The sequence below is a fragment of the Cervus elaphus genome, chromosome 27 (assembly GCF_910594005.1).
Source record: "Cervus elaphus chromosome 27, mCerEla1.1, whole genome shotgun sequence".
Taxonomy (NCBI): Eukaryota; Metazoa; Chordata; class Mammalia; order Artiodactyla; family Cervidae; genus Cervus; species Cervus elaphus.
In genome coordinates, this window is record NC_057841.1 from 24,876,665 (window position 1) to 24,900,687 (window position 24,023).

The following is a 24,023-nucleotide window of genomic DNA, read 5'->3' on the forward strand; positions in this document are numbered from 1 at the left end:
GTTATCAAACCTATTCTCGAAATCAGCAACTATTTGACAGTACATGGTGCTAGACAGATAAACTGTGCTAGATGCTATGGAAAACAAATCAGATGCCCTGATGTTCAGGCTTTCATAGGCTTGTACACTTGGCTTTCACTACCTAGCCAGCACCCACTGCCCCTCCGACTCTGCTTCGGAAAACAGCCCCGTGTGGTCCTAGCGGGGCTGCCTCTGCCTCCAGCCCCAGCACAGCTGATCTCACGCTCTTGCTACAGCAGGTGGGCAGGCTCCAGCCAGAGGTGTGCTTGCCTCTGCCCACTGTGGTTCGTCCAGAGGCTCACTCAGAGTAAAGTCAGGGTCTTCATCTTTAAAAGTTTATTCTTTTTTTTGGCCTTGTCGCATCTTGCAGGATCTTAGTTCCCCAACCCAGGGACTGAATCCAGACCCTTGGCAGGGAAAGCTCTGAGGCCTCACCACTGGACCACCAGAGAACTCTGAAGGGTTTATTCTTTTTGATGTGAATGAGCAAGGCAATCTGTCACCTCAGGGGCTGCCCTCATCCCTCTCGTAGCCACGAGGAAGGGCAGCCTCAGCAGACTGACACGTGGAGAGGGCAGGGCTGAGAATCAGAGGAAGGAAAACGGCCCTGGTCAGACCACCCCTGTGCTTTGTCCTACCACTGGACTTCTTTCCATTACATGAGCTAATAATTCCCTGCATCTTTTTTGAGACAAACTTTTCTTATCACAGAAAGTATCTAATTTATACCACTTAGGATATATGAGCTTCCCTTGTGGTTCAGACAGTAAAGAATCCAGTTGCAATGCAGGAGACCCAGGTTTGATCCCTGGGTCAGGAAGATCCCCTGGAAGGGAATGGCAACCCACTCCAGTATTCGTGCCTGGGAAATCCCATGGACAGAGAAGCCACGTGGGTACAGTCCATGGGGTCGCAAAGAGCTGGGCACATAAGATACACGTTAATAAAGATAGGAAGCAACCAAGGCCATAAAAGAAAATGAGAATAAAATACTATGAATTCAGAGAAAGAATCCTTGAAATGAGGGAAAATAAAGGCTCTATGGAAAGGCTCTTTCCAGTAGTCATGTATGGATGTGAGAGTTGGACTATAAAGAAATCTGAGCACCAAAGAATTGATGCTTTTGAACTGTGGTGTTGTAGAAGACTCTTGAGAGTCCCTTGGACTGCAAGGAGATCCAACCAGTCCATCCTAAAGGAGATCAGTCCTGGGTGTTCATTGGAAGGACTGATGTTGAAGCTGAAACTCCAGTACTCTAGCCACTTGATGCGAAGAGCTGACTCATTTGCAAAGACCCTGATGCTAGGAAAGATTGAGGGCAGGAGGAGAAGGGGACGACAGAGGATGAGATGGCTGGATGGCATCAACTCAATGGATTTGGGTTTGGGTGGACTCCAGGAGTTGGTGATGGACAGGAAGCCCCGGCGTTCTGCGGTTCATGAGGTCGCAAAGAGTCAGACATGACTGAGCAAGTGAACTGAACTGAAAGGCTCTATGGAGGTGACACAAACTGAACTTTATTTAATTGTAACAGTTAACAATTATTGGTGTCTTACTAAATCCAGACCTCGGACTATCATTTTTAATGCATTGGTTCATTTAATCCTCGAAACAACCCCACAAGGTGGTTACTTTTTATGAAATGAGACTAACATTTGTCCTCTCTTCCAGAATAAAGCAATTCAATTCTCAGCTAAGAACCACCTGCAATAAAGATTTCATTTCCCAGCCTCTCTTGAGGTACAGCTACAAGATAAAATTCAGGTCACAGAGATTAAGCAGAACTTGTGTGGACTTCCAAGTTTTCTTAAAGTTAGGGGCCTCTTATGCCTTCCTCCTTTCTGCTGGCTGGGATGCAAAGATCATGGCAGGAGGCCAAGCAGCCATCCTGGAGAGTGAGGAAGCCACACACCAAGGATGAGGGCAAAGAGCCTGGGTACCCTGATCATGTTGCGAAGTCTCCCTCCCCAACCTGGCCTGCCTACCTAGATTCCTTTTTAGAGAGAAAACTTTGTTCGTGCAATAAGCCACAAAGAATATTTTGCGTCTTCTTTCAGAGTTGAATCAAGGTCAGACTGACACATTATCTCCACTTACAGAGACGAGAAAAGCTTACCCAGACACAGCCAATGTGAGCCAGGGTTCAAAGACAACTCTGATTCCTTACCTCTGGGTTCCAACCCTCACCCAGACTCCCTTGAGAAGTACACAGGATTTGTAGAGTGGGTAAGAAGGCCTTGCATTTTCCTTACAGACCGCCAGGATTTCCTGGCATGGCGAGGACTTCTCATTTAGGAGAGGATGATTCTGTCCTTCTGTTTTATCCCTGAATTGGCACAGTCTCCCCCCAGTCCCAGTCTGTCTTTGGAATCACTAACCACAGCTGCTTCCCCCGAGGCTGCTGCGAAGGCAGGGATTTAGCTCTTAGTTGTCCAAGATAAACACTGCCGGGAACACAACCCAACCACCTCTCCTCCATCCAGGAAAGTCCTGCAGGTCAGAAGACTGCTTAGACTGGCACTTGGCATCAATCTGAACTTTGATGCTGTAAATCAGGCAGAGAAATGAAATGATCAGGGCAAACCGGCATGGGTAGGTCTGGGATCCTGAAATACTCTTCAGCTCCTCCAGAGCAAAGCTGCAAGACTGTCCCTTTGCTTTAGATGTTATGAACTACCAGAGTATGGTTCAAAGTGTTCCCTGGGAAGAACAGATTAAGACCATCATGGACTTCCCAGGTGGTCCAGTAGTTAAGAATCTGCCTGCCAATGCACAGGCCACAGGTTCAGTCTCTGGTCTGGGAAGATCCCACAAGCCACAGAGCAACTAAGCTGGTGGGTCACAACTACTGAGCCAGTGCTCTAGAGTCCGTGCTCCACACCAGCAGAAGCCAGCACCACGAGGAGCTGGGGCACAGCTAGAGAAAGACTAGCAAAGACAGTGCAGTGCAGAATTTTTAAAAAGAAGATCATCATCGTAAAATTGCAGTGTGTGTGTATGAAGCTCCTGGGAGCACGCACTGAAACTGAATGACACAGATGCGTCAGGACAACTTGGGAAAACTATTTACAACTGGTAAAACAGTAACCATGAACTTGGCCTCCCCAAGGCCAGGGCTGCTTTCAGGAGAACTTAGGGTGTGCTGGAGAAGGTTCCAAAGGACTGTTAAGTACACTTGAATCTGCTCTAAAGTCCCACACGCGAGGTAACTGAACAAACTACTGTGTGCCAATGGGGAGATCCAGATTCTTCCCCAGATTAGCAGAGAAATCACACTTCAGGGCATCCTGGTTTGAGGTTAAGACGCTGAGGTGCTCACTGCCTTGGTGCATACACGCTCACACACGTGTGCTTACACACACACACCACTAAAGGTCTAAGACAAATTTATAGAGATTCTGTAGTTCAGAACTGCACTGTCCAAATATGGGTATAGCCAGTAGCCCAAAGGTGGCTAGTGGACACTTGAAATGTGGTCAGTCCACGCTGAGATGGGTTCTAAATGTAAACTGCACTTTGTAGGATACAACGATTTCATATACAAGGCTAAAATATCTCTGTAACTTTTTATATTGTCTGTTAAAATGATCCTATTTGGGATATACTGGGTTAAAACAAATGGGTCATCAAAATAAATTACACCTCTTTTTACTTTATGTGGGTACTAGAAGAATTTAAAGTACATAGGTGGCTCACACTGTATTTCTGTTGGACTAAAAATAGCAGATAGTTCTGCTCTAAAAACTTTCATTTAGACTAAGTATCACTGAACAACTCTGGAAGCAAAATGTCCTGTTAGACAACAGCATAAACTCCCACCGCTCCCTCTTCCGGCACATTTATTACGTACAGTGTGCGTTTAAGGGGCAGTCTGCCAGGCAGCTCGTTTCCATGGGGTCAGATGCCTCCAGCCTCACAGGCTCTCCCACCCCATCTGAACCTCTCCCCACCCAGTTCCCGAGCGAGTGTTCAGCTCTGGTGGCCCACTTCCCAAACCTCCGCGGGCACACCCAATACTCTCTCTGGCATGTTCTTCTGTTCCTACTGCTCACTCCCCCTGGGGACATCCTTCACTCTCATGACTTCATCCTTCCTCTCATGATTCCTCCACGTGACCTCACAGAGGTTCAGATGATTCGGAACTCTACTTTCCAGCCCCTTCATCTGTCAGTTTAAATGCTGGGATGTTCTACTTTAAGTCAAACCCTAAAGGAACAGGAGAAGGGAGGGACTGCAGTTCAAACTCACAACCACCTGCCAAGTTCCTAGAATGGCTGGTATGCACTGGGAGGAAGGAGTCAAGACCACACAAAGTGTGGTCCGTTTATTTACAAAGACTGTTAAAATCTGGGCTTTATCTCTTTACTTTTTAGGTCCTCCCTCAGAAGAGGGCAGTAAATAATAAAATGTCCCAAATAGCAGCATATGAAAACAGAAGACGAAAATAACAGAATTAGGCAAATTTGGTCATGAAGAAAGCAGGGACAGAGGCTCTCAATCAGAAACACACAGATGCAGGTCTGAATCCCTGAAAGCAAGGGTGAGGTTCTGAGAGTGTGTGCGTATATAAACATTTTGAGAAAAGAGTCTGCAGCTTCCATCTTATTTCAGAGGGTCTGAGACTCATATAAGGACTACTGCCATAAGGCTTAAAAACGAAACTTGATGCAAGTACGAGGTAAAGAAAGGCTGTCCATTTACACGTTGAATACTTTCAGACACTGATGGGTACACGCTTGTATTCACTAAGCCCACTACAGCGCACACCTGTCGACTCTGTGTATCTTCACAGTGTGATCTTCACCACAGCTTGCAAACTGTAACCATTCAGCACCTTCTCCTTCATTCTGTTCAGTCTTTCCATTACAATTCTTCCAGCATAATTTTTTGATAGCAAGTGTATGACTTTGGCTAAAACAAAGAGAAATCATGAGATGAACATATGCTACGACTATGAAACATTTTACTGGCTGCTCAATTCATATTAATAAAATTAGTATGCTCTTCCTATTAGTGTTGTTAACATAAATGGAAGTCAAAACCTGAACATCAAGATGTGCTATCACTAACAGTTTAGCAATTTTATTTTAACCTTGAAAACATCTTAATTACCGACCAAGGACACCACCAAAAACAGCAAGAAATAGACAATGCATTTCTGTCAAATTTTGCTTTAATGATCAGTGGAATTCAAGAAATGGCTATTGAAATTAAGTCTTTCAGGTAACATTACTACTAATTTGGTAACTGTAATGTTAGCAATCCAAATAATATAAAGTAAGTCAGGAATCAATTCTTGCAAATCCAAAGTCATCATAATGACACAAAAATTTTTTTAATGAGAAATTCAAATTCTGTACACGCCCCCTGCCCGTGCCTTCTAAGGGGCTTCCTGGCAGTGTCGCACTTTCAGGTCACGGAAGTGGTCTGGGCACCAGGCAGAGGCAGTGAGCACCGTGGGCAGGGCAAGGTGAAAGGAAGGGAGAGAAGGGAGGGGAGGCCGGCTAGAGAGAACATTTCAAATGCCTGAAATATGGAATTTCATTGGCTACCTCTTAGGTAAGCCAGCAGCATGAACTGTTTCAACAGCCAAACCCAGCCTCAGAGAAGTGGGAGTGAAGCCATGAGAGAAGCAGTGGCAAATCAGATCTCATTTTAATATACTTAAATAAATACAATCATCATAAGCATTAACATGCTTTGCTGATAAGGAGACAAACTCCTCTGGAAGAAATAGCTTATACAACACATGTCTCTTGTCATCAAGTCAGTGACCTTTCTCATGGTGCTGTTGTTTGGAACTGTATTTGAAGTTATATTTTGGATAGTTTAAACATACGAATGTTGAAGAATCCTAAAAAAAAAAAAACTAACAGAATGATGTGTGACATTTTTTGCAAGTCTTGTCGTTTCTAATGCATAAACGGGTGAAGTTGATTGACAAGTGATCCCTGCTGTCCAGGCAGGCGTTTGAGGAGGCAGCAGTGAGCAGCAGGCGCTCTGAGCCAGTAGAGGTGGCACCCAGGCCCAAGGCTCGGAGCCCTCGCTCCGCCCCAAGTGGGGTCACAGGGCTGGGAGCGGCACCTGGTGGTTTGCTCCATTTCAGGAGCTGAGCTGAAGTGTTCAAACATGAGATCTGGCTACCAAACACAGTCTATAATATTTCCAAAAAAATCACCAACATTCTGAATCAAATTTTCCTAAGATTCTACTGTGGTCACATTCTGAAACCCATCATTTTGAAATTCATTTTCATCTCCAATGTGTTATCTCTAAAGATAATATCAGGCAAACCAGCCATGTGGTCAAATAAACTTTTTAAAAATAAGTGCAATATAGTAACAAATGTCAATTTCAAGAGACTGTCATAAAACATAGAGGTACTAATTGGAGATAAGCACCAGGAATGGATTTGTATTCTTCTCCACACAAATGAGGCATGAGATTTGCTGCTAAAGACTCCAACGATGTCTATCTGATCTGGTGGAAGCAAAAACAGGAAAGAAATACCTTTGACTTGTTTCTACACAGCGGATCCAGTCGTTTATTTCTGGAACTTGATCGGTCTTTTTCCAGGAGTATAAACAAATCTTTCCACACTCTAATCCTACTGCAACCACGTATCTGTTTTTAAGAGAAGGGTGAAGACTGATTAATTTAGCATGAATTTCTTCAGGGTTCCTGACTACCTCTGGCTGAAAGGACTTTGTTTGGACCCAGGATCCACGCGCTGCTCTGCTGTGCACTCGAGAAGCCGCCTCTCCATCAAGGGTGCACAGTTCTACCTCTGTCCCTGGTGGGCAAGGCCCGCTAGCCAGCGCTTCCCTGGCTGGCTGTGGGGCCCTCAGGCTACTAAAGATACTCGTTACAGAGAAAGTATCACCATCTACCATTTGGTAAAATAAGAACTTTTGAGCAACATTCCCCATCTCTATTTCACCACTCTAAATACCATCAAGTTAAAAAAAAAAAATAAATAAATAAATAAATACCATCAAGTTCTATCAATCTAGAAATTCTTATGAGAAACATAAGCATTATTTTAAAAAAGTTAACTTGGAAGCTGAAAGAACCCACAGATTAAAGTATAAGAGGGCTATACACTGAGAGACTAAGTGGTCTTCTTAAAGAAACATGAGATGAGGCCCCCACACCAAGACTGACCGTTGGGAAAGGTTAAGCAGCGGGCAGACGCTGACGGCGGTCACAGCTCCACCCACGTCCAGAACGGAGGAGCAGGGCCCGATGCTCTGCTCGATGGCGTCGTCGCTGGAGTCGCACTCACCCCAGACAACCACCTAGCACAGACAGATCAAACTCTGTAACGCTTTCTCTCTGCAAGGTTTCTGTTAATGGCAATGCGTTAGAGTTTCAACGGCATAGGTGACACTCTGAAATTTTTTAATTCATCATTTTCATTTGTGATCCAGGACTTCTGAGCATTTCAAGCATCACAGAGAAGCCACCGTGTAGGAGATACAAGTCTGAGATCTCAACTACCCAAGTGTGCTGGGCCAAAGTCGACTGTCCCTGCTCAGAGGCCTGCTCTTTATACTCAGGAAACCAGTTCTGATCCAGTGAGATTAGGTCCACCAAGGTGCCTATGCCTTCTCCCAAGAAATTACCTTAAAATGTATGAAACCAACCGAGTCCCTGGCTCTTCCTCTACGCCCCACCCCGGTTCAGAGAATCAGCTCAGCTCTCAGGAGGCCCCAACCTTGATGATACTAATCTAAGAAATGAGGCTTTCTTGGAAGCTCAGGCCTTGAAGGGGTGTGAATGGTCACAAAGAAATGGAGAGGGCAGTGAAACAGACAAGAGCTGCAACTTTAGGACCAAAGAGACACTCTGAGCAGAAGACTCTGCCCAGGCAAGCAGAAAGGCATTCCTGAGACTGCCTGATGGACAATGCTTCATCCATTTCAGCCGTGACCTGTCTCTGAGTCACAGCTGGGCCGTCTGCTGCCGGGCCTGACCATGGAGGGCGGAAGCAGCCCTGCTGCCTGAGCAGCTTGCAGAGAGTAGGCAGAGAAACGCCGGGGAGACACGGATAGGCCAGTGAGAGGGGCGAAGGGCTGAGAGAGCGTGTCAGGGGCCGACACTTCCGTGTCACTGAGTAACATGCCGTCAGTCCTCTGCTTCAGTAATACCACGATTAGGACTGAGAGGGCAGGAGAGGAAAGGAGACGCTCAGGTGCCTCAGACTAGCTCTAGTCTGCAGCAACTGCAGAGAAGGAAAGGATATATATATATTTTTTAACATTTTAAAATAACTTTTATTTCTAATCACAGTTACACACAGAATTTTTAATAGTAAGAAATAACAAACGATATATTGGAAATGAAAATTTCCATTCAAACTCCCCAACCCACCCCATCAACATCCTCATCCACCTAATCACCTTCTCTCTATAGCCATGCTGTTTAGTTGCTCAGTTGTGTACAACTCTGTGATCCCATGGATGTTTTAAAGAGCATCAACACTAGAGGAAAGACAGGGCCAGGCAAACATTTCCCAGAGAACAAGGGCAAGAGGCAAGGCCAAAAACCTATTGCTAGCTCACTTATCCTGATTTTTTTCAAAGCTTGGGACACACACACTCACACACCCCACCTCCTCCAATGAATGAAAAGGTAAAACAATTATTCACAGAATTTAAAATTCATACAAGTATGAAAAAGAAAAGTATGGATAGTCTTAACCCATTTCATTGACTACTTTTCTCCCACTGGGACCATCTGATATTAGTAATGAGTCTGAAGAGTCTCCTCTGTAGGTGATATTACAGAGACATGTATTTATAGAATTTAACAAGTAAGAAAGTCTTTTTATGTATGCATATGAAAAATACAGGAGGGAATACATAAATGATTTTAAAAACAATATTAGAAAATTAGGATTATGTGTTTTTTTTTTAATCCAAAGATACCTGTAATATTATTATCTTACATTTGAAAAAATACAAAGTTAAAACAAAATTACCTTTCTGTCCCGACTTCCAGTAAAGAAATACTTGCCATCTGGACTCCAATCGCAGGACCAAATAATCCTGCTGTGCACAGCAGTAACTTTGTTAGTGAAGGCAAAGAGGCTGAAGACTGGGTCTGAAAGAAACACATTTACGCACTACTCTCAAAGTGGAGAAACCTGGTTTTTCCTTGTTAGAAAGTTATGTTTAAGTGCCATATAAATCATGTAATTTAGTCATCAATCTATACACATAAATGGATGTCTTTTACAACAGATCAAGGCCAGGGAGCAGACCCCTCACCAGAAGACTATGGGAATACATTTATTTTTTTCTAGTAGGAAATGATATTATACTGATTAGTCACTCTTTAGTGACTGATGTGAACTCTTTACCACCAAATTCAGACTTAAATTGAAGAAAAGTACAGAAAACCACTAGACCATTCAGGTATAACCTAAGTCAAACCCCTTACGATTATACAGTGGAAGTGACAAACAGATTCAAGGGATTAGATCTGATAGACAGAGTGCCTGAAGAACTATGGATGGAGGTTTGTGACACTGTACGAACAGGAGGCAGTGATCAAGACCATCCCCAAGAAAAAGAAATGCAAAAAGGCAAAATGGTTGTATGAGGAGGCCTTACAAATAGCTATGAAAAGAAGCAAAGCTAAAGGCAAAGGAGAAAAGAAAAGATATACCCATCTGAATGCAGAGTTCCAAAGAACAGCAAGGAGAAATAAGAAAGCCTTCCTCAGTGATCGCCGTGCAAAGAAATAGAGAAAAACAATAGAATGGGAAAGATTAGAGATCTCTTCAAGAAAATTAGAGATACCCCTTTTCATGCAAAGATGGGCACAATAAAGGACAGAAATGATATGGATCTAACAGAAGCAGAAGATATTAAGAAGCGGCAAGAATACACAGAAGAACTATACAAAAAAGATCTTCATGACCCAGATAATCACAATGGTGTGATCACTCACCTAGAGCCAGACATCCTGGAATGTGAAGTTAAGTGGGCCTTAGGAAGCATCACTAAGAACAAAGCTAATGGAGGCGATGGCATTCCAGGGCAGCTATTTCAAATCCTAAAAGATGATGCTGCGAAACTGCTGCACACAATATGTCAGCAAATATGAAAACTCAGCAGTGGCCACAGGACTGGAAAAGGTAAGTTTTCATTCCAAACCCAAAGAAAGGCAATCCCAAAGAATGCTCAAACTACCGCACAATTGCACTCATCTCACACACTAGTAAAGTAATGCTCAAAATTCTCCAAGCCAGGCTTCAACAGTACATGAACCATGAACTTCCAGATGTTCAAGCTGGATTTAAAAAAGGCAGAGGAACCAGAGATCAAATTGCCAACATCCGCTGGATCATTGAAAAAGCAAGATAGTTCCAGAAAAACATCTATTTCTGCTTTATTGACCATGCCTTTGACTGTGTGGACTACAACAAACTGTGGAAAATTCTTCAAGAGATGGGAATACCAGACCACTTTGACCTGCCTCTTGAGAAATCTGTATGCAGGTCAAGAAGCAACAGTTAGAACTGGACATGGAACAACAGACTGGTTCCAAATCAGGAAAGGAGTACATCAAGGCTGTATATTGTTACCCTGCTTATTTAACTTGTATGCAGAGTACATCATGAGAAACGCTGAACTGGATGAAGCACAAGCTGGAGTCAAGATTGCAGGAAGAAATGTCATAAAGCTCAGATATGCAAATGACACCACCCTTATGACAGAAAGTGAAGAACTAAAAAGCCTCTTGATGAAAGTGAAAGAGAAGAGTGAAAAAGTGGCTTAAAACTCAACATTCAGAACACTAGGATCATGGCATCTGGTCCCATCACTTCATGGCAAACAGATGGGGAAACAGTGGAAACAGTGACAGACTTTATTTTCTTGGGCTCCAAAATCACTGCTGATGGTGACTGCAGCCATGAAATTAAAAGATGCTTGCTTCTTGGAAGGAAAGTTATGACCAACCTAGACAGCATATTAAAAAGCAGAGACACTATTTTGCCAACAAAGGTCCATCTAGTCAAGGCTATGGTTTTTCCAGTAGTAATGTATGGATGTGAGAGCTGGACTATAAAGAAAGCTGAGCGCTGAAGAACTGATGCTTTTGAACTGTGGTGTTGAAGAAGACTCTTGAGTCCCTTGGACAGAAAGGAGATCCAGCCAGTCCATCCTAAAAGAAATCAGTCCTGAATATTCATTGGAAGGACTGATGCTGAAGCTGAAACTCCAATACTTTGGCCACCTGATGCGAAGAACTGACTCGTTGGAAAAGACCCTGATGCTGGGAAAGATTGAAGGCTGGAGAAGGGGACAACAAAGGATGAGATGGCATCACCAACTCAATGGACATGAGTTTAAGTAAGCTTTGGGAGTTGGTGATGGACAGGGAGGCCTGGCGTGCTTCAATCCATGGTGTCGCAAAGAGTCGGATACGACTGAGTGACTGAACTGAACTGAACTGAAGTGACTGATGTAAAACATCTTCTGGACACTTAACTAAAAGTTCAGTTGATGCCTACAGAAGAAGCCTCAAGAAATTTAACTTACTCAGGAAGTAGCCAAATCTGTGTATTAAGCTATGGAAAAAAAAATAATGCACCCTTAAACAATGTAAAAAAACAAACAAACAAACTTAAAAAAATCTTTTCCTTTGTAAGATTCTAAGTGTAGGGTAACTAACTTCTAGCCCTCACAGGGACTAAAACGTAAATGACCTAACTGTGTATCGAGAGAAGACTAATGTATCTATTAGCCAACAATCCACAAAGATGTAACACATTATAATATAGATATGTTATTAGCCTCACTTTAACTTTAAAAAGTAAAGTATATATGTTAGGAAATCACTGGTTGCAAATGAAATCAGTCTGTTTTAACATATACTGCTCAGTATCTGTCATAGTACTTGGTATTCTCTAAAATATAAAAAACCCAAAGAACTGAAAACATCGTAGACAAATTGATATAGGTTTTAATTGATGAAAAAATTAAAAGCAGCATTAAATAACACAAAAGTACTTTAAACACTCTCTAGATTTTACCCACTCACTGAAACGGGAAGAATAATAGGCTATTGCTCTAAGTACACAAAGGAAACTTTTTTTTCCTTTTCAGTGTTTTTTCATTTTATGCCAGGTCCAAACTAGAAGGCAGGTAGGTGTGTTAACATCTTGCCCAGGGGTCATGTTATTCACAAATATTAGTTCCTCGGTCATGTCCAACTCTTTATAACTCCATGGTCTGCAGCCTGCCAGGCTGCTCTGTCCATGGGATTCTCCAGACAAGAATACTGGAGTGAGTAGCCATTCCCTTCTTCAGGGGATCTTCCTGACCCAGGGATCAAATCTGGGTCTCCTGCATAGCAGGCGGATTCTTTACCATCTGAGCCACCAGGGAAGCCAAGTGGATGTCTAAATTATCAGTGTAAAAGAGGTGGATAATTTAACTGTATACTCATTATTCCTGTCCCATAAAATCCTCAGTATATATCATCCATTTGGTTTTAAGGTGGCATTCTGTAACCATCTGCAAAGTCTAAATTTTGTTCATACAGATTTTTATGCTTCTTAAACTTAGATATTTGAAAACATTATCATCCTTACAAGGAAGGTCAAATCTTCCTCAATTGTCACAAAACTCTGAAAGACTTCCAGTAACCAGACTCTGGCCTTCACCCTGCTATCATTTCACTTTACCCACAGCCGCTCAAAGTGGGTACATGGACATAACCGTCTCACTACTACTCTCCCCAGCCAGGAGCTGTTTACCTAACTCGGGTGGGATTGTGTCCTGCCTCTTCCACAGTGACCAGGTTCGATCTCTGGAAACAGCTAGTAAGAACTTGTCATCAGGAGAGAAGGCCATCTGTGTGACAGTCAAACTGTGGAAGATTAAATTCTGCACCTGCTTCCAAGATGCAGTGTTCCAGAGAATGATAGCGGCATGCTCTTTCTTGGCTGCCTGTAGGACAGAGATGAAACAATAAAGCAATGTGAGTGAAATAAACTGGAAAAAACAAACAAAACCACTTTTCAAAGTAACACATTGCTTCTACAGTATTCTTCATGTATCTGCATAAATAAAAACCACAAATTCTGAGAAGATACTATAAATTCTATAACCAGATAGTAACCCCTGAGAAGAGATAGACTGGGATTTGAAATGACGAATGATTAGAGACTGGCAGTGGAATCAGAATTTTTAAAATTATAATTAACATACAATATTTTACCTTGTTATTGACTGTGTTCCCTATGTGCACCTTACATCCCTGTGACTTAGTTTGAAACTGTGAATTACTGTGTAACTGCAAGTTTACACGTCTTATACCCCTATTTCCATCATCCGTCCACCCCGCCGAAAACACCCTGTCTGTTCCCTGTATCAGCGAATCTGCTTCTGTTTTGTTTGTCCATTTGTTTTGGTTTTTTGGATTCCACATATAAATGAAATCATTGTCTTTCTCTGTCTGACTTATTTACTTATTTCACTTAGCATAAAACCCTCCAGGTCTATCCATGGTGCCACAAATGGAAAGATTTCATTCTTTTTTTAATGGCTGGGTAATACTGCACATTCAAGTGCACACACACCCCACCCCTTCCTAGTCATTCCTTTATCAACAGACACTTTGGTTGCTTCCATATCTTGTCTATTGCAAATAAAGCTACAATGAACATAGGGGTACATTTATCTTTGTAAATTATCATTTTTGTTTTCTTTGGATAAATATCCAAAAGCAGAATTGCTGGATCATATGGTATAGTTCTATTTTAATTTTTAGAGGAGCTGCCATATTATTTTTTCAAGTATGTATTTTACATAATTTTACAAGCATGTATTGTATTTTTACAAAATACATTTCTGTATTAACCGTGTAATTAGTAGTTAAGAGACTTTCACTTCTGGTCCATACGAAGTAACAGGGACCAGATTTACTATCTTGTCTGAAAAAAACTAAAAGATCAAACAAAATACATGAAACAATGGCACTCCAAAATACTTGATGTCTGGCAACAATGAAGAGTTACCCCTAAGGGACAAAAAGAATCACAGAGTAGAAAAAACAAAAAAACCAAAGAACATCACTGAACCCTATGACAACATCAAGCAGCCAAATATAGGTGTAACTATGGTCTGCAAAAGGATGAAAAGAAAAAATACTTAAAAAGCTAATGGCCTTCAAATTTGATGAAAACAATAAACCAAAAGATCCAAGAAGTTCAATAAAACTCAAGCACAAGAAACAGGAAGAAAATTATACCAAAAATAATCAAATTGTTTAAAATCAGTGATAAACAAAAAACTGCACATGGAGGGGGAAAAACCCATTACTGAGTAACAAAGAAAAATTACACTGGACTTCTCATCCAAAGCAACGCAAGTCAGAAGAAAATAAAACAACATTTTTAAAGTACAGAAAAGAAAACAAACAATTCTTTACCTACCATAAGTACAGTTTAAAAATGAAGGAGACATATATACATTTTTCCAGGCAAGCAAAAACTGAAAAAATTCCTAACCAGCAGAACTACATTACAAAAAATGCTAGAGAATATCCTGCAAGCAGAAGGAAAATTATATCTGATGGAAAAACTTTTTTATTATTTAAATCTCTTTAGGGATAATTGATTATTAAAGCAAAAATAATAGTATCACGGGATTTCTGTAAAGAAGCAAAATGTACAAAAACAATACCACATGGAGAAGGAAATGGCAACCCACTCCAGTGTTCCTGCCTTGAGAATCCCAGGGACGGGGAGCTTGGTGGGCTGCCGTCTATGGGGTCACACAGAGTCGGACACGACTAAAGCGACTTAGCAGCAGCAGCAGCAGGCACAAAGATACTGTTTAGTCATGCTTGTTTTTGATGTTTATAAAAATGCATCATATGTTTTTAAATCTGTGAATGGTTTTTTCATTCATCACTATGTATCCAAATTTTATTTGTATTATTTTATATGGGTACAGTTTATTGTGACTTCTATATAATAGCTCATTGGGGGAATATTACAGGATGTATTTATACATTATTTTATAGAAGGACATTTAGATCGTTTTCCCTTTTTGGTAATACGGAAATTGCTACAATGAACATATTTCTGCATGTTTCTTAGTATAATGAGTTGAAATCTGAGGATATGTATAATAATGCGGAATTGCTGATCAGGATATGCAAGTGTTCAGATTTATGAGATATGTCAAAATTGTTGTCTCAGCTTATATTCTCACCACATTTTCAATGACTTGCTATTATCCTACTTAATCTTTGCCAATCTAAATGAAAATTGTTAAAATGAACTTGTGATTTTAATTTGTATTCATCTGCTAGCCATTTTGACTTAGTATCTTCCTATTTTTTAAAATAAATTTGCCTTTTGTGTTTTCAAAAAAAAAAAAAAAAACCACAAAGTAGGAGGAAATGAAAGTATACTTATTTTCTCATGAACAGTGCAATATTACTTGATGCTAAACTGTGGTAAAGACACATACTATAAACTGTGAAACAACCAATAAAATAACACAACAAAGAATTATATCTGCTAAACGAAAGAAGTGAAATGGAATTATAAAAAGTAATTATTTCACCAAAAATAAGTAAAATGGATCAAAGAACAGATGGATTAAACAGAAAACAAATGGCAAGATGATAAAGTAAATCTATCATATCAATTATTACATTAAATTCAAATAGTCTAATAAACACCCCTATTAAAATGAAAGATTATCAGGACAAGAAAAACATAAGATCCAACTATATGCTGCCTCCAAGAAATCCACTTGAGATAAAAGTTAACAAATAACTTAAAAGTAAAATGATGAAAAAAGACACATAACTCAAGCACTACTCAAAAGAAAGCCGGGGAATTCCTGGCATCTAAGGTAAGGACTCCATGCTTTCAATGCAGGTGACATGGGTTCAATCCCTGGTCAGGGAAATAAGATGGTACAAGCCTCGCAGTGTGACCAAAAAAAGAAAGAAAGCTGGAGTGGCTATATTAACATCAGACAGAGTGGATTTCAGAGCACAAACTATTATCAGAAATAAAGAGTTTCATTTCATAATAATAAACTAATCAGTTAATTAAGAGAACATAATGATCATAAATGCTTAGGATCTAACAACAGAGCTTCAAAACACATAGAGTACAAACTGAATGCACTGCAAAGATTAAAAGACAAGTTCATAATTGTCATGAGAGATTTCAAAATGCCACTCACAAAAGAACCAAACAAGCAAAGACAGTAATACTATCAACCAATATAAGTCATATTTTTCAGAACACTCCACCCAACAGACACAGAATCCACCTTCTTCAATAGAACATGGAAATTTACCAAGATTAAATTTCAAATGATAGAAGCTATACTTTACTTTTCAAACAAAATGAAATTAAATTAGAAATCAGTAACAGAAAGATATCTTAAAAATACTCAGTATATGGAAATTAATGTATTTCTTTTTTTTTTTTTTTGAAATTAATGTATTTCAAAATAACCTATAGTTAAAAAATAAAAGATGGAAGAAATTAGAAAGTATTTTTAACTGAATGAAAATGAAAACACAACATACCAAAATTTGCAGAATGCCTCAAAAGCAATACTTACAGGAAAACTTAACAGCGCTAACACCTATCCAGAAGCAAGGATTGAGGGCTGGATGAAATGGGTGAAGAGTCAAAAGGTACAAATGTCCAGCTACAAATAACTAAGTCAGGGGGACATAATGGCAATTATCATCAACACTGCACTGCATATTTCAAAGTTGCTGAGATCTTAAAAGTCCTCAGCACAAGAAAAAACTTTTTCTTCTAACTATGTATGATGATGGATGTTAGCTATGGGGGGTCACTTCCCAATGTAAACAAAAGTCGAATCATTATGCCGTACACCTGAAACTAATACAATGTTATATATGTCAGTTACACCTCAATAAAAATAATCATTTTAAAAAATGTATATACATATAGATCATGAGCAGGAATGCAAAGCTGGTTCAACATTTGAAAAATCATTCAATGTAATTCATCATTTTAATAAATTAAAAGGGAAAAAACATATGACATGCCAACAAAGAAAAATATTTGACAAAATCTAACATCCATTCTTGATAAAAACTCTGCAAACTAGGAACTGTAGTGAGATTTTGCAACCTGATAAAGAATTAGAGTCATAATGCACAGCAAACATCATGCTTAATAACATAGACCTGTGAGTCAGGTGAAGGTACTTCGACTCTACATAAGAAGCACAAACTCAACACAGAACAAAGTTGATAAATTAGACCTCACCAACACATAAACTTCTGCCCTCTGAAAAAACACCGCTGAGAAAATGAAAAGGCAAGTCACTGGTGAAAATCATCTACACAGCAAATACCTGATAAAGGAGTATCCAGTGTATACAAAGAACTTTTCAAAATTCAGTAATAAGAATACAATAGAGAACTGGGCAAAAGATTTGAACGGATGCTTCAACAAAGAAGATACACAGATGGAAAACTAGAGCATGAAAAATTCCTCAACAGCATTAATCATTAGGGAAATGCAAATTACAGGTACAGTGAGATATTACGAAAGTATCAGAATGGTAAAAGTTAAAAACATTGACAATATCATGTACTGTTGAAGGTGTGGAGCACCTGAAACTATCATACATTGCCAGTGGGACTGTAACGTAGTACAACCACTTTGGAAAACAGTTTGTTAGTTTCTTAAAAATTTAAATATATATCTACCATACTCAGCAATTCCACTCATATGTATCTGCTCAAGAGACATGAAAGCATATTCTATGCAAAGACTTGCACACAAAGTTTATAACTATACTGGTAAATAATCTCCCTGTAAAGCGGGAGACCTGGGTTCAATCCCTGGGTTGGGAAGATCCCCTGGAGAAGGGCATGGAAACCCTCTCCAGAACTCCTGCCTGGAGAATCCCTGTGGAGGAGCCTGGCGGGCTACGGTCCATGGGGTTGCAAAGAGTTGGACATGACTGAGTGACTAAGCGCAGCACAGCACAGGATTGGGGGTTGATGGTGTCTTCATTATCATGACTGTAGTGGTGATTTCACAGGTGTAAACATATGTCAAGATTTATCAAACTGTCCAACTTTCAAAGTGCAATTTACAGTACTTTGTTGCTGTTCATTTGCTAAGTCGTGTCCAACTCTTTGCCATCCCATGGACTGCAGCAGGCTTCCCTGCCATCCATAATCCCCCAGAGTTTGCTCAAGTTCACGTCTATTGAGTCAGTGATGCTATCTAACCATCTCATCCTCTGCTGCCCTCTTCTCCTTTAGTACACTCATGACACCTAAATAAAACAGCTACAGAATGTTAGCTTAAAAGAGAAATGCCCATAGTTGTTACAAGTGAGCCAACTTGAAAAGGAGAAAATAATTATATGGTTAACAGTGCTCTATGACACAAAAAAGTTTGCTCAATAGAAGCACAGCTGTTATTGCTATTATTCCCTATTCCTCCCAAAGGCCCCTGTTATTAACAGACAGAAGAATTCTCAGGACCACCCTCACAAAGAGGACAATAAACAGAGGGGTGGGGGAAAAAAAGCATGACACTGTTTCTTAGGATGACCCTCAACTCAACACAGGCAAACAGCAAGAAGCCACAGCAAGAGCACGGATAAAAAACAAACATACAGAAAGAAAACCAAAAACAAAGAAACCCAAAGGTGGCCATCCAGGTGGGCAGCTCTCACCATCATGCTTAAAACAAGTAAATAAATGTATTTTCTTGTTTAAAACAAGTAGACAAATTTGAGGAAATTCAGAGGAATATGTGGGTCTCAGATCCTTCACATAATCCTCCACAGTATATAAATACTGAAGAGCAAGTTCAAGATCATTCTCTCAGGCCAGTGTCTCAAGTGTACAATTCTGCAGAGCCCCCTGCTGGCGGCTCGCTGAGCGGGCTGCCCCCTGCCTCACCACGGCATGGGGCAAGGGACTTGGCTCCCTTAGGTCAGCACCCGGAGTGGCCCCGAGAAATGGGCAGATGGAACGCACATGGAGTTTTGCCTTCCCCTGTGTCTCCAGGACTCCCATTACTAAAAATTTTTATCACATTTTAGGTCTAATTTTCAGATATTTGATTAAATAGCTTTTGAGTAGGGGAATACTCGGCTCAAGCCAAGTACTGAAAAACAAAAATGTGCAGCTGAGACAGATTTAAAAGGCAACTGCAAGCTTTTGCAGAGACAGATGGAAAAGAGGCAGAGAAAGCAAGATTCAGAAAAATCAGGCACCTGTGGCCTTTCATGTTGAATTCTGCCTGCATCACTAAGCTTGCAGGAGCCTGATTTAAATAACCTATGACCAAGCAGAATAGAAAAGTAACATTCCCTACCTTACAAGCTGAGGCAAGCAGAGTCTTTGAATTGCTACAAGCAACACAAAATATTTCATAGCCATGTCCATATCTAAAATTCAAAAAGAGAAAATGGATGACCCTGTATTATGAAATGTATCTATTCTCATGCTGCAAAATTTTTTAATGTGAAAAGATTAATCTCTCTAGCTAACACACAGTTCTTTTAAGAAACATTTCTGTAAAGCAGAGAGTAGAGAAAAATCTAACTTCCTAGCAATAATATAACTTATTCAAACTTCTAAATTAAATACAAGTTTCAACCCCTAGCCAGTCAGTACAATAAATATTAATAACAAACCACAGAAAGGTTCAGATAGGGAACCACTGTAGGGAAAAAAAAAAAAAAAAATATATATATATATATACACATACATATACATATTTTAAATGGTGCTATGCCTCTCTACTTTAAAAAATCAAAACCAATAAATCTAGTAACTATAATACACAGCATTATAAAAACCTAAGTAAAACTTGATTCTCACCCCTTATGAAGGCAACCAAGAGATCTTTAGATCTGGGGGTGGGGGAATGTAGCTAAGAGGAAAGCAAAAGAGAAAACCAAATTTTGGGGGGGGATATATCACAAGTTAGGATAGAATCAGACCAAACAGCTAAGTGTAGTTTAACTTACAGTTTTTGAACTTCAGGCCACAAAGTATTTTGCAGCAGATGGTCCTCAGTGGGAGGTTCTATAATAAATTTACAGTGTTGCAGTTAATTTTCCTATTTTCATGCAAGTGAATTCTGAAGCACGTATTTAGGTCAGCAGTGACAGATACCACACTATGTGTACTAATGATTCTAGTAAACCATACTTTTGCCTTTTCTTACCAGTAAGTAAGGAGGGTTGGAAGGCCACCTGGTGATACTCGAAACCAGCACTATTTAACAGCTCCTCTTCATCAGAAGGCTGAGAAGCCATATCTCCTAGTTTAAAAGAAGCATCAACATCATGAACATGGTCCCATCTTTATGTCTCCTACACACATCCCAATGTTAAGGCCACCAGTGAGAAAGTGGTGGCACATCAAAAGAGGGTAATTCAACTGTATTCACGTGATTGCAAAGCCAAGGGTATTTCCACTACTCTGGTATTTTCCATATGTGCTGTGGTCAATCTCACAAAAATTCCTCCCTTTTCCTTTGACCGATTATTTCCCAAACTTTTTATAAACTATGGAACACATTTTTCAGGCAACCCACATTAGTATCTGGGGTTGTAAGTGCTCCATGAAATACACTTTGTAAAAGCAGCACCTATTTCAGGGTATGCAAGGGTACACAGAGTAGTTACCATGAAATATCTGACAGAGAGCAGAGATGCCTGTACTGTGATTTATAAAAAGAGAAATCACCTGTAACGAACACTAGTACATGTTATACAAGTGTGTAACTAGGTGGTAAGTACCATTATAGGTTCAGTAATTCTGGAGACGAATTCAGATGAACTCAGCCTTACCCTGAAAGACAGCTTTATTGGATAATCCCAAAGCAGGGATGGTAGCTCCTTCTGGAAGATCACCATCTTGCTGGAATAAAAAGTGTGAGACATGTCTTAAATGCTAAAAGATACTGTTACTTCAGGCACCGTGGGGGGGGGGGGGGGCGGGAATGCTATGCTCATTAGTGCTGAGAAGTGGTGTAAAGACCACTTACACTGAGGGCATCTGCCCAGACTTCCATTTCCTGAACCAAGAGATGAAATGCTAGTCCAGCGGACAGGTCCCAGCTAGCCCCAGCCCCAGCCCCCACCAAACCCATAAAGCTGGGTATCCTCTCATCCACCAGCTCACTGAACCCTCGCAGTTCAGCGGGTTTCAGGGTTTGACAAGGAAAGCGCTGTGATGGCTTCTAGCCAAGAGTGGGCCGAAAATGGAAGGCTTGAACCTTTATTTACAAGAGAGTCTCATGGGTACATCCCTGGTGATGCTCATGCGAACATACGTTTCCCAGGAAGCCACAGTCATAGTATTTTCATTAAACATACCTAAAATTTTGCGTATTTTAAAACTTTATAACAGACTACTCTTTAAAGTGACAATAATGTTTATATGCTGCATATCAATTAAGTTATTACAAGTGAAACAAACACTAACCATCAAAATTGGCACATGTCCGTAAGCTAACAGCATTTCTTAAAATCTAAACTTTAGTGCAGGGGTTGGAACTGAACACAAACATGAGCAATGGGAATTTAAACTCACCAACACTGGTTACCTGGATGCTTTATTTTAGAAACCAAGAAAATGAAACACCATGGAAAAGTGTAAAAAAGAGGCATTCCTACATATTTAATATGGCAAACAAATCTAAAAAGCAGCAAGTGGCTTTCCAGTCTATAGGATCTCTGTATCTTGGGACACAGAACTGAATATATACCAGGGACTAACCTCTCACGAAATCCCACCACCACATTTCAATCCCTAGAATTGTTAGATCCTCAAACCAACCAGCCCTCCACCATCATGCTCCATCTAATGACCACAATCCAGGCCCCTCTTTTGATATTGTTCTACTGTCCATTAGCATTAGAAACTATGTAACAGAATCTTTCCTCTTCTTTACCTAATCAAGAGAGCCTGTGGCCAGAGGTGTCCATGATACACTCTAGGAAGCGCAGCTGCACATTTCCTTTAAAACGATTCTCCTTTTCTTCTCCAATCTCACCCAGATTGGTGCTAACATCCCTGCCTTCAAAGTCTTTGAGCTCAAAGGTATCCTGCTCCCACATCACTCTTTCCCACAAAGCGCATTTCATCACTTCCTTTGTTCAGGACCCGTCGTCAGTACCACTCTGAGACCTTTCCCCAGTTCTCCATTTCCCTTGATAACACTTTTCATTCAAGCAGCTCTGACCACTCCACAGCTCTCTTTCTCTCCTTCCTTCTGCCTATTAAAAGTGTACTTACCCTTCTCAAGCTCAGAAGCAAATTTGTGACCCAGCTCTAAGGATTGCAAAGGACTATATGACATGCATTTCTGTGTAACACAACTACCTGGCTACTTGCTTTCCCTTCCTTCAAAACTGGTTACTTGATAATTTTTATAACCTATATATTTTTTATAAGTGCTCAAATCCTTTGTAGAAAGAGGGTAAAGATGAACATTAATAAAACTTACCCCTTTCAAAATTCTAATGAAGCTCCATTTTCTCAGTGACACTTCCCTCTATGACTATTACTTTAGCCAACACAAGATTCAGCAATTAACTGGTTTTATCTAACAATTGTAAGTACATTAGCTCCATACCCACTACCCCTTATCTACATCGAGATGATAATCTCCTTGAAAATATAACCCATTGTGTTTTATCAGTTACCGAACACAGTGAACATACATAGTATTTGTATCTTAATATTTTAATTCTTTACAGTGTCTTGGGCTTATCTGTTATAAAATTTCTTATACTAATATTTAAATTATTGCAGAATATATGCAGAAATTATCAAGCCAATGATAAAATGATTTGACTTCCTTTCTACCCATATTCTCCATTTACAGCCTTAGGTAAAACTTCTTTAAAATGTTATATGAAGTGGCAAGATCTACTTAAAACATTTAGGGGAATACTCACATTACAAAGCACACGATTCAGTGACTGACCCGTAATGGCACAAAAATTTTCCACAAAATTCCGAGGTGCAGAAAATACTCGAAGAACTTTTTCATCTGCTCCAGACACAAACTGAAACCTATTGATCATTGCCAAACATTTAAGGTCATATCCATGTATCTGAGGCCTTGCAATTTCATGCCAAGTCACCTGGGTGCCAAAAAAGATTAAAAAAAAAAATGATCACACATTTCAAAAACTGAATTCTTTTCAACAAGCAAAGTATCAAACACAAAATCATTCATTATGCCACGGAAATGTGACCATGGGGCAGATTCATCCATGTTGTTGTGTTCATCAACAGTTCAATACTTTTTCTTGCTGAGTAGTATTCCTTTTGTATGGCTATACCACAAATTGTTGATCCATTCACCTACTCAGATATCTGGGTTGTTTCCAGCTGTCTTACTGAGAAAACAGTCACAAACTTTCATGTACAAGTCTCTGTATGAATATATGCGTCTATTTCTCTTGAGTAAACACTTCCTATGGGTATGATAATTGAATGATGACTGTATAACTTTTAATAAACTGTCAAATTATTTCCCAAAGTGCCTATACATTTTACAATCCCACCAGCAGTGTAAGAAAGATCCAGCTGCCCACACCTCATCAGCACTTGTGCAAGTCAGCTTTCAACATTAATCATTCTAACAGCGGTATAATGGGATCTCACTGTAGCTTTAAAGTGCACTCCCTAATAGCTAATGGTACTGAAATCTTTTCCTGTTCTTATTTTCATTAATATATCATCTTCAGAGAAATATCTTTTGCCCCATTTACTATCCCCCCACCTTTTTTTACTGGATTGTTTGTTTTCATTTTTACTGAGTTCTAAAAATTTCTTTATAGACTCTAGATAAAAATCCTTTATCAGATATGTGTTTTGTAAATATTTTCTCCCAGCTTGTGACTCATCTTTTCATTTTCCTGACAGTGTCTTTCAAAGGGCAGAATTTCACATTTTGGATAAAGTCTGATTAACTGATT

General features: G+C 40.0%; 1 protein-coding gene across 1 annotated transcript in view; it reads right to left on the bottom strand.

The window, feature by feature from the left end:
- Positions 1 to 1,516: 1,516 nt before the first annotated feature.
- ELP2 (elongator acetyltransferase complex subunit 2) overlaps positions 1,517 to 24,023 on the bottom strand; it is a 51,339-nt gene continuing 28,832 nt past the window's right edge. The window contains exons 13-22 of the mRNA XM_043888763.1: positions 22,995 to 23,183; positions 20,880 to 20,949; positions 20,252 to 20,347; positions 20,052 to 20,109; positions 19,394 to 19,466; positions 12,794 to 12,986; positions 9,005 to 9,126; positions 7,186 to 7,319; positions 6,532 to 6,645; positions 1,517 to 4,932 (exon numbers count right to left, since the gene is read on the bottom strand). Of these exons, the coding sequence (XP_043744698.1) occupies positions 4,776 to 4,932; positions 6,532 to 6,645; positions 7,186 to 7,319; positions 9,005 to 9,126; positions 12,794 to 12,986; positions 19,394 to 19,466; positions 20,052 to 20,109; positions 20,252 to 20,347; positions 20,880 to 20,949; positions 22,995 to 23,183 (1,206 nt within the window). The 3' untranslated portion in view covers positions 1,517 to 4,775. The remainder of the gene's footprint in view (positions 4,933 to 6,531; positions 6,646 to 7,185; positions 7,320 to 9,004; positions 9,127 to 12,793; positions 12,987 to 19,393; positions 19,467 to 20,051; positions 20,110 to 20,251; positions 20,348 to 20,879; positions 20,950 to 22,994; positions 23,184 to 24,023) is intronic.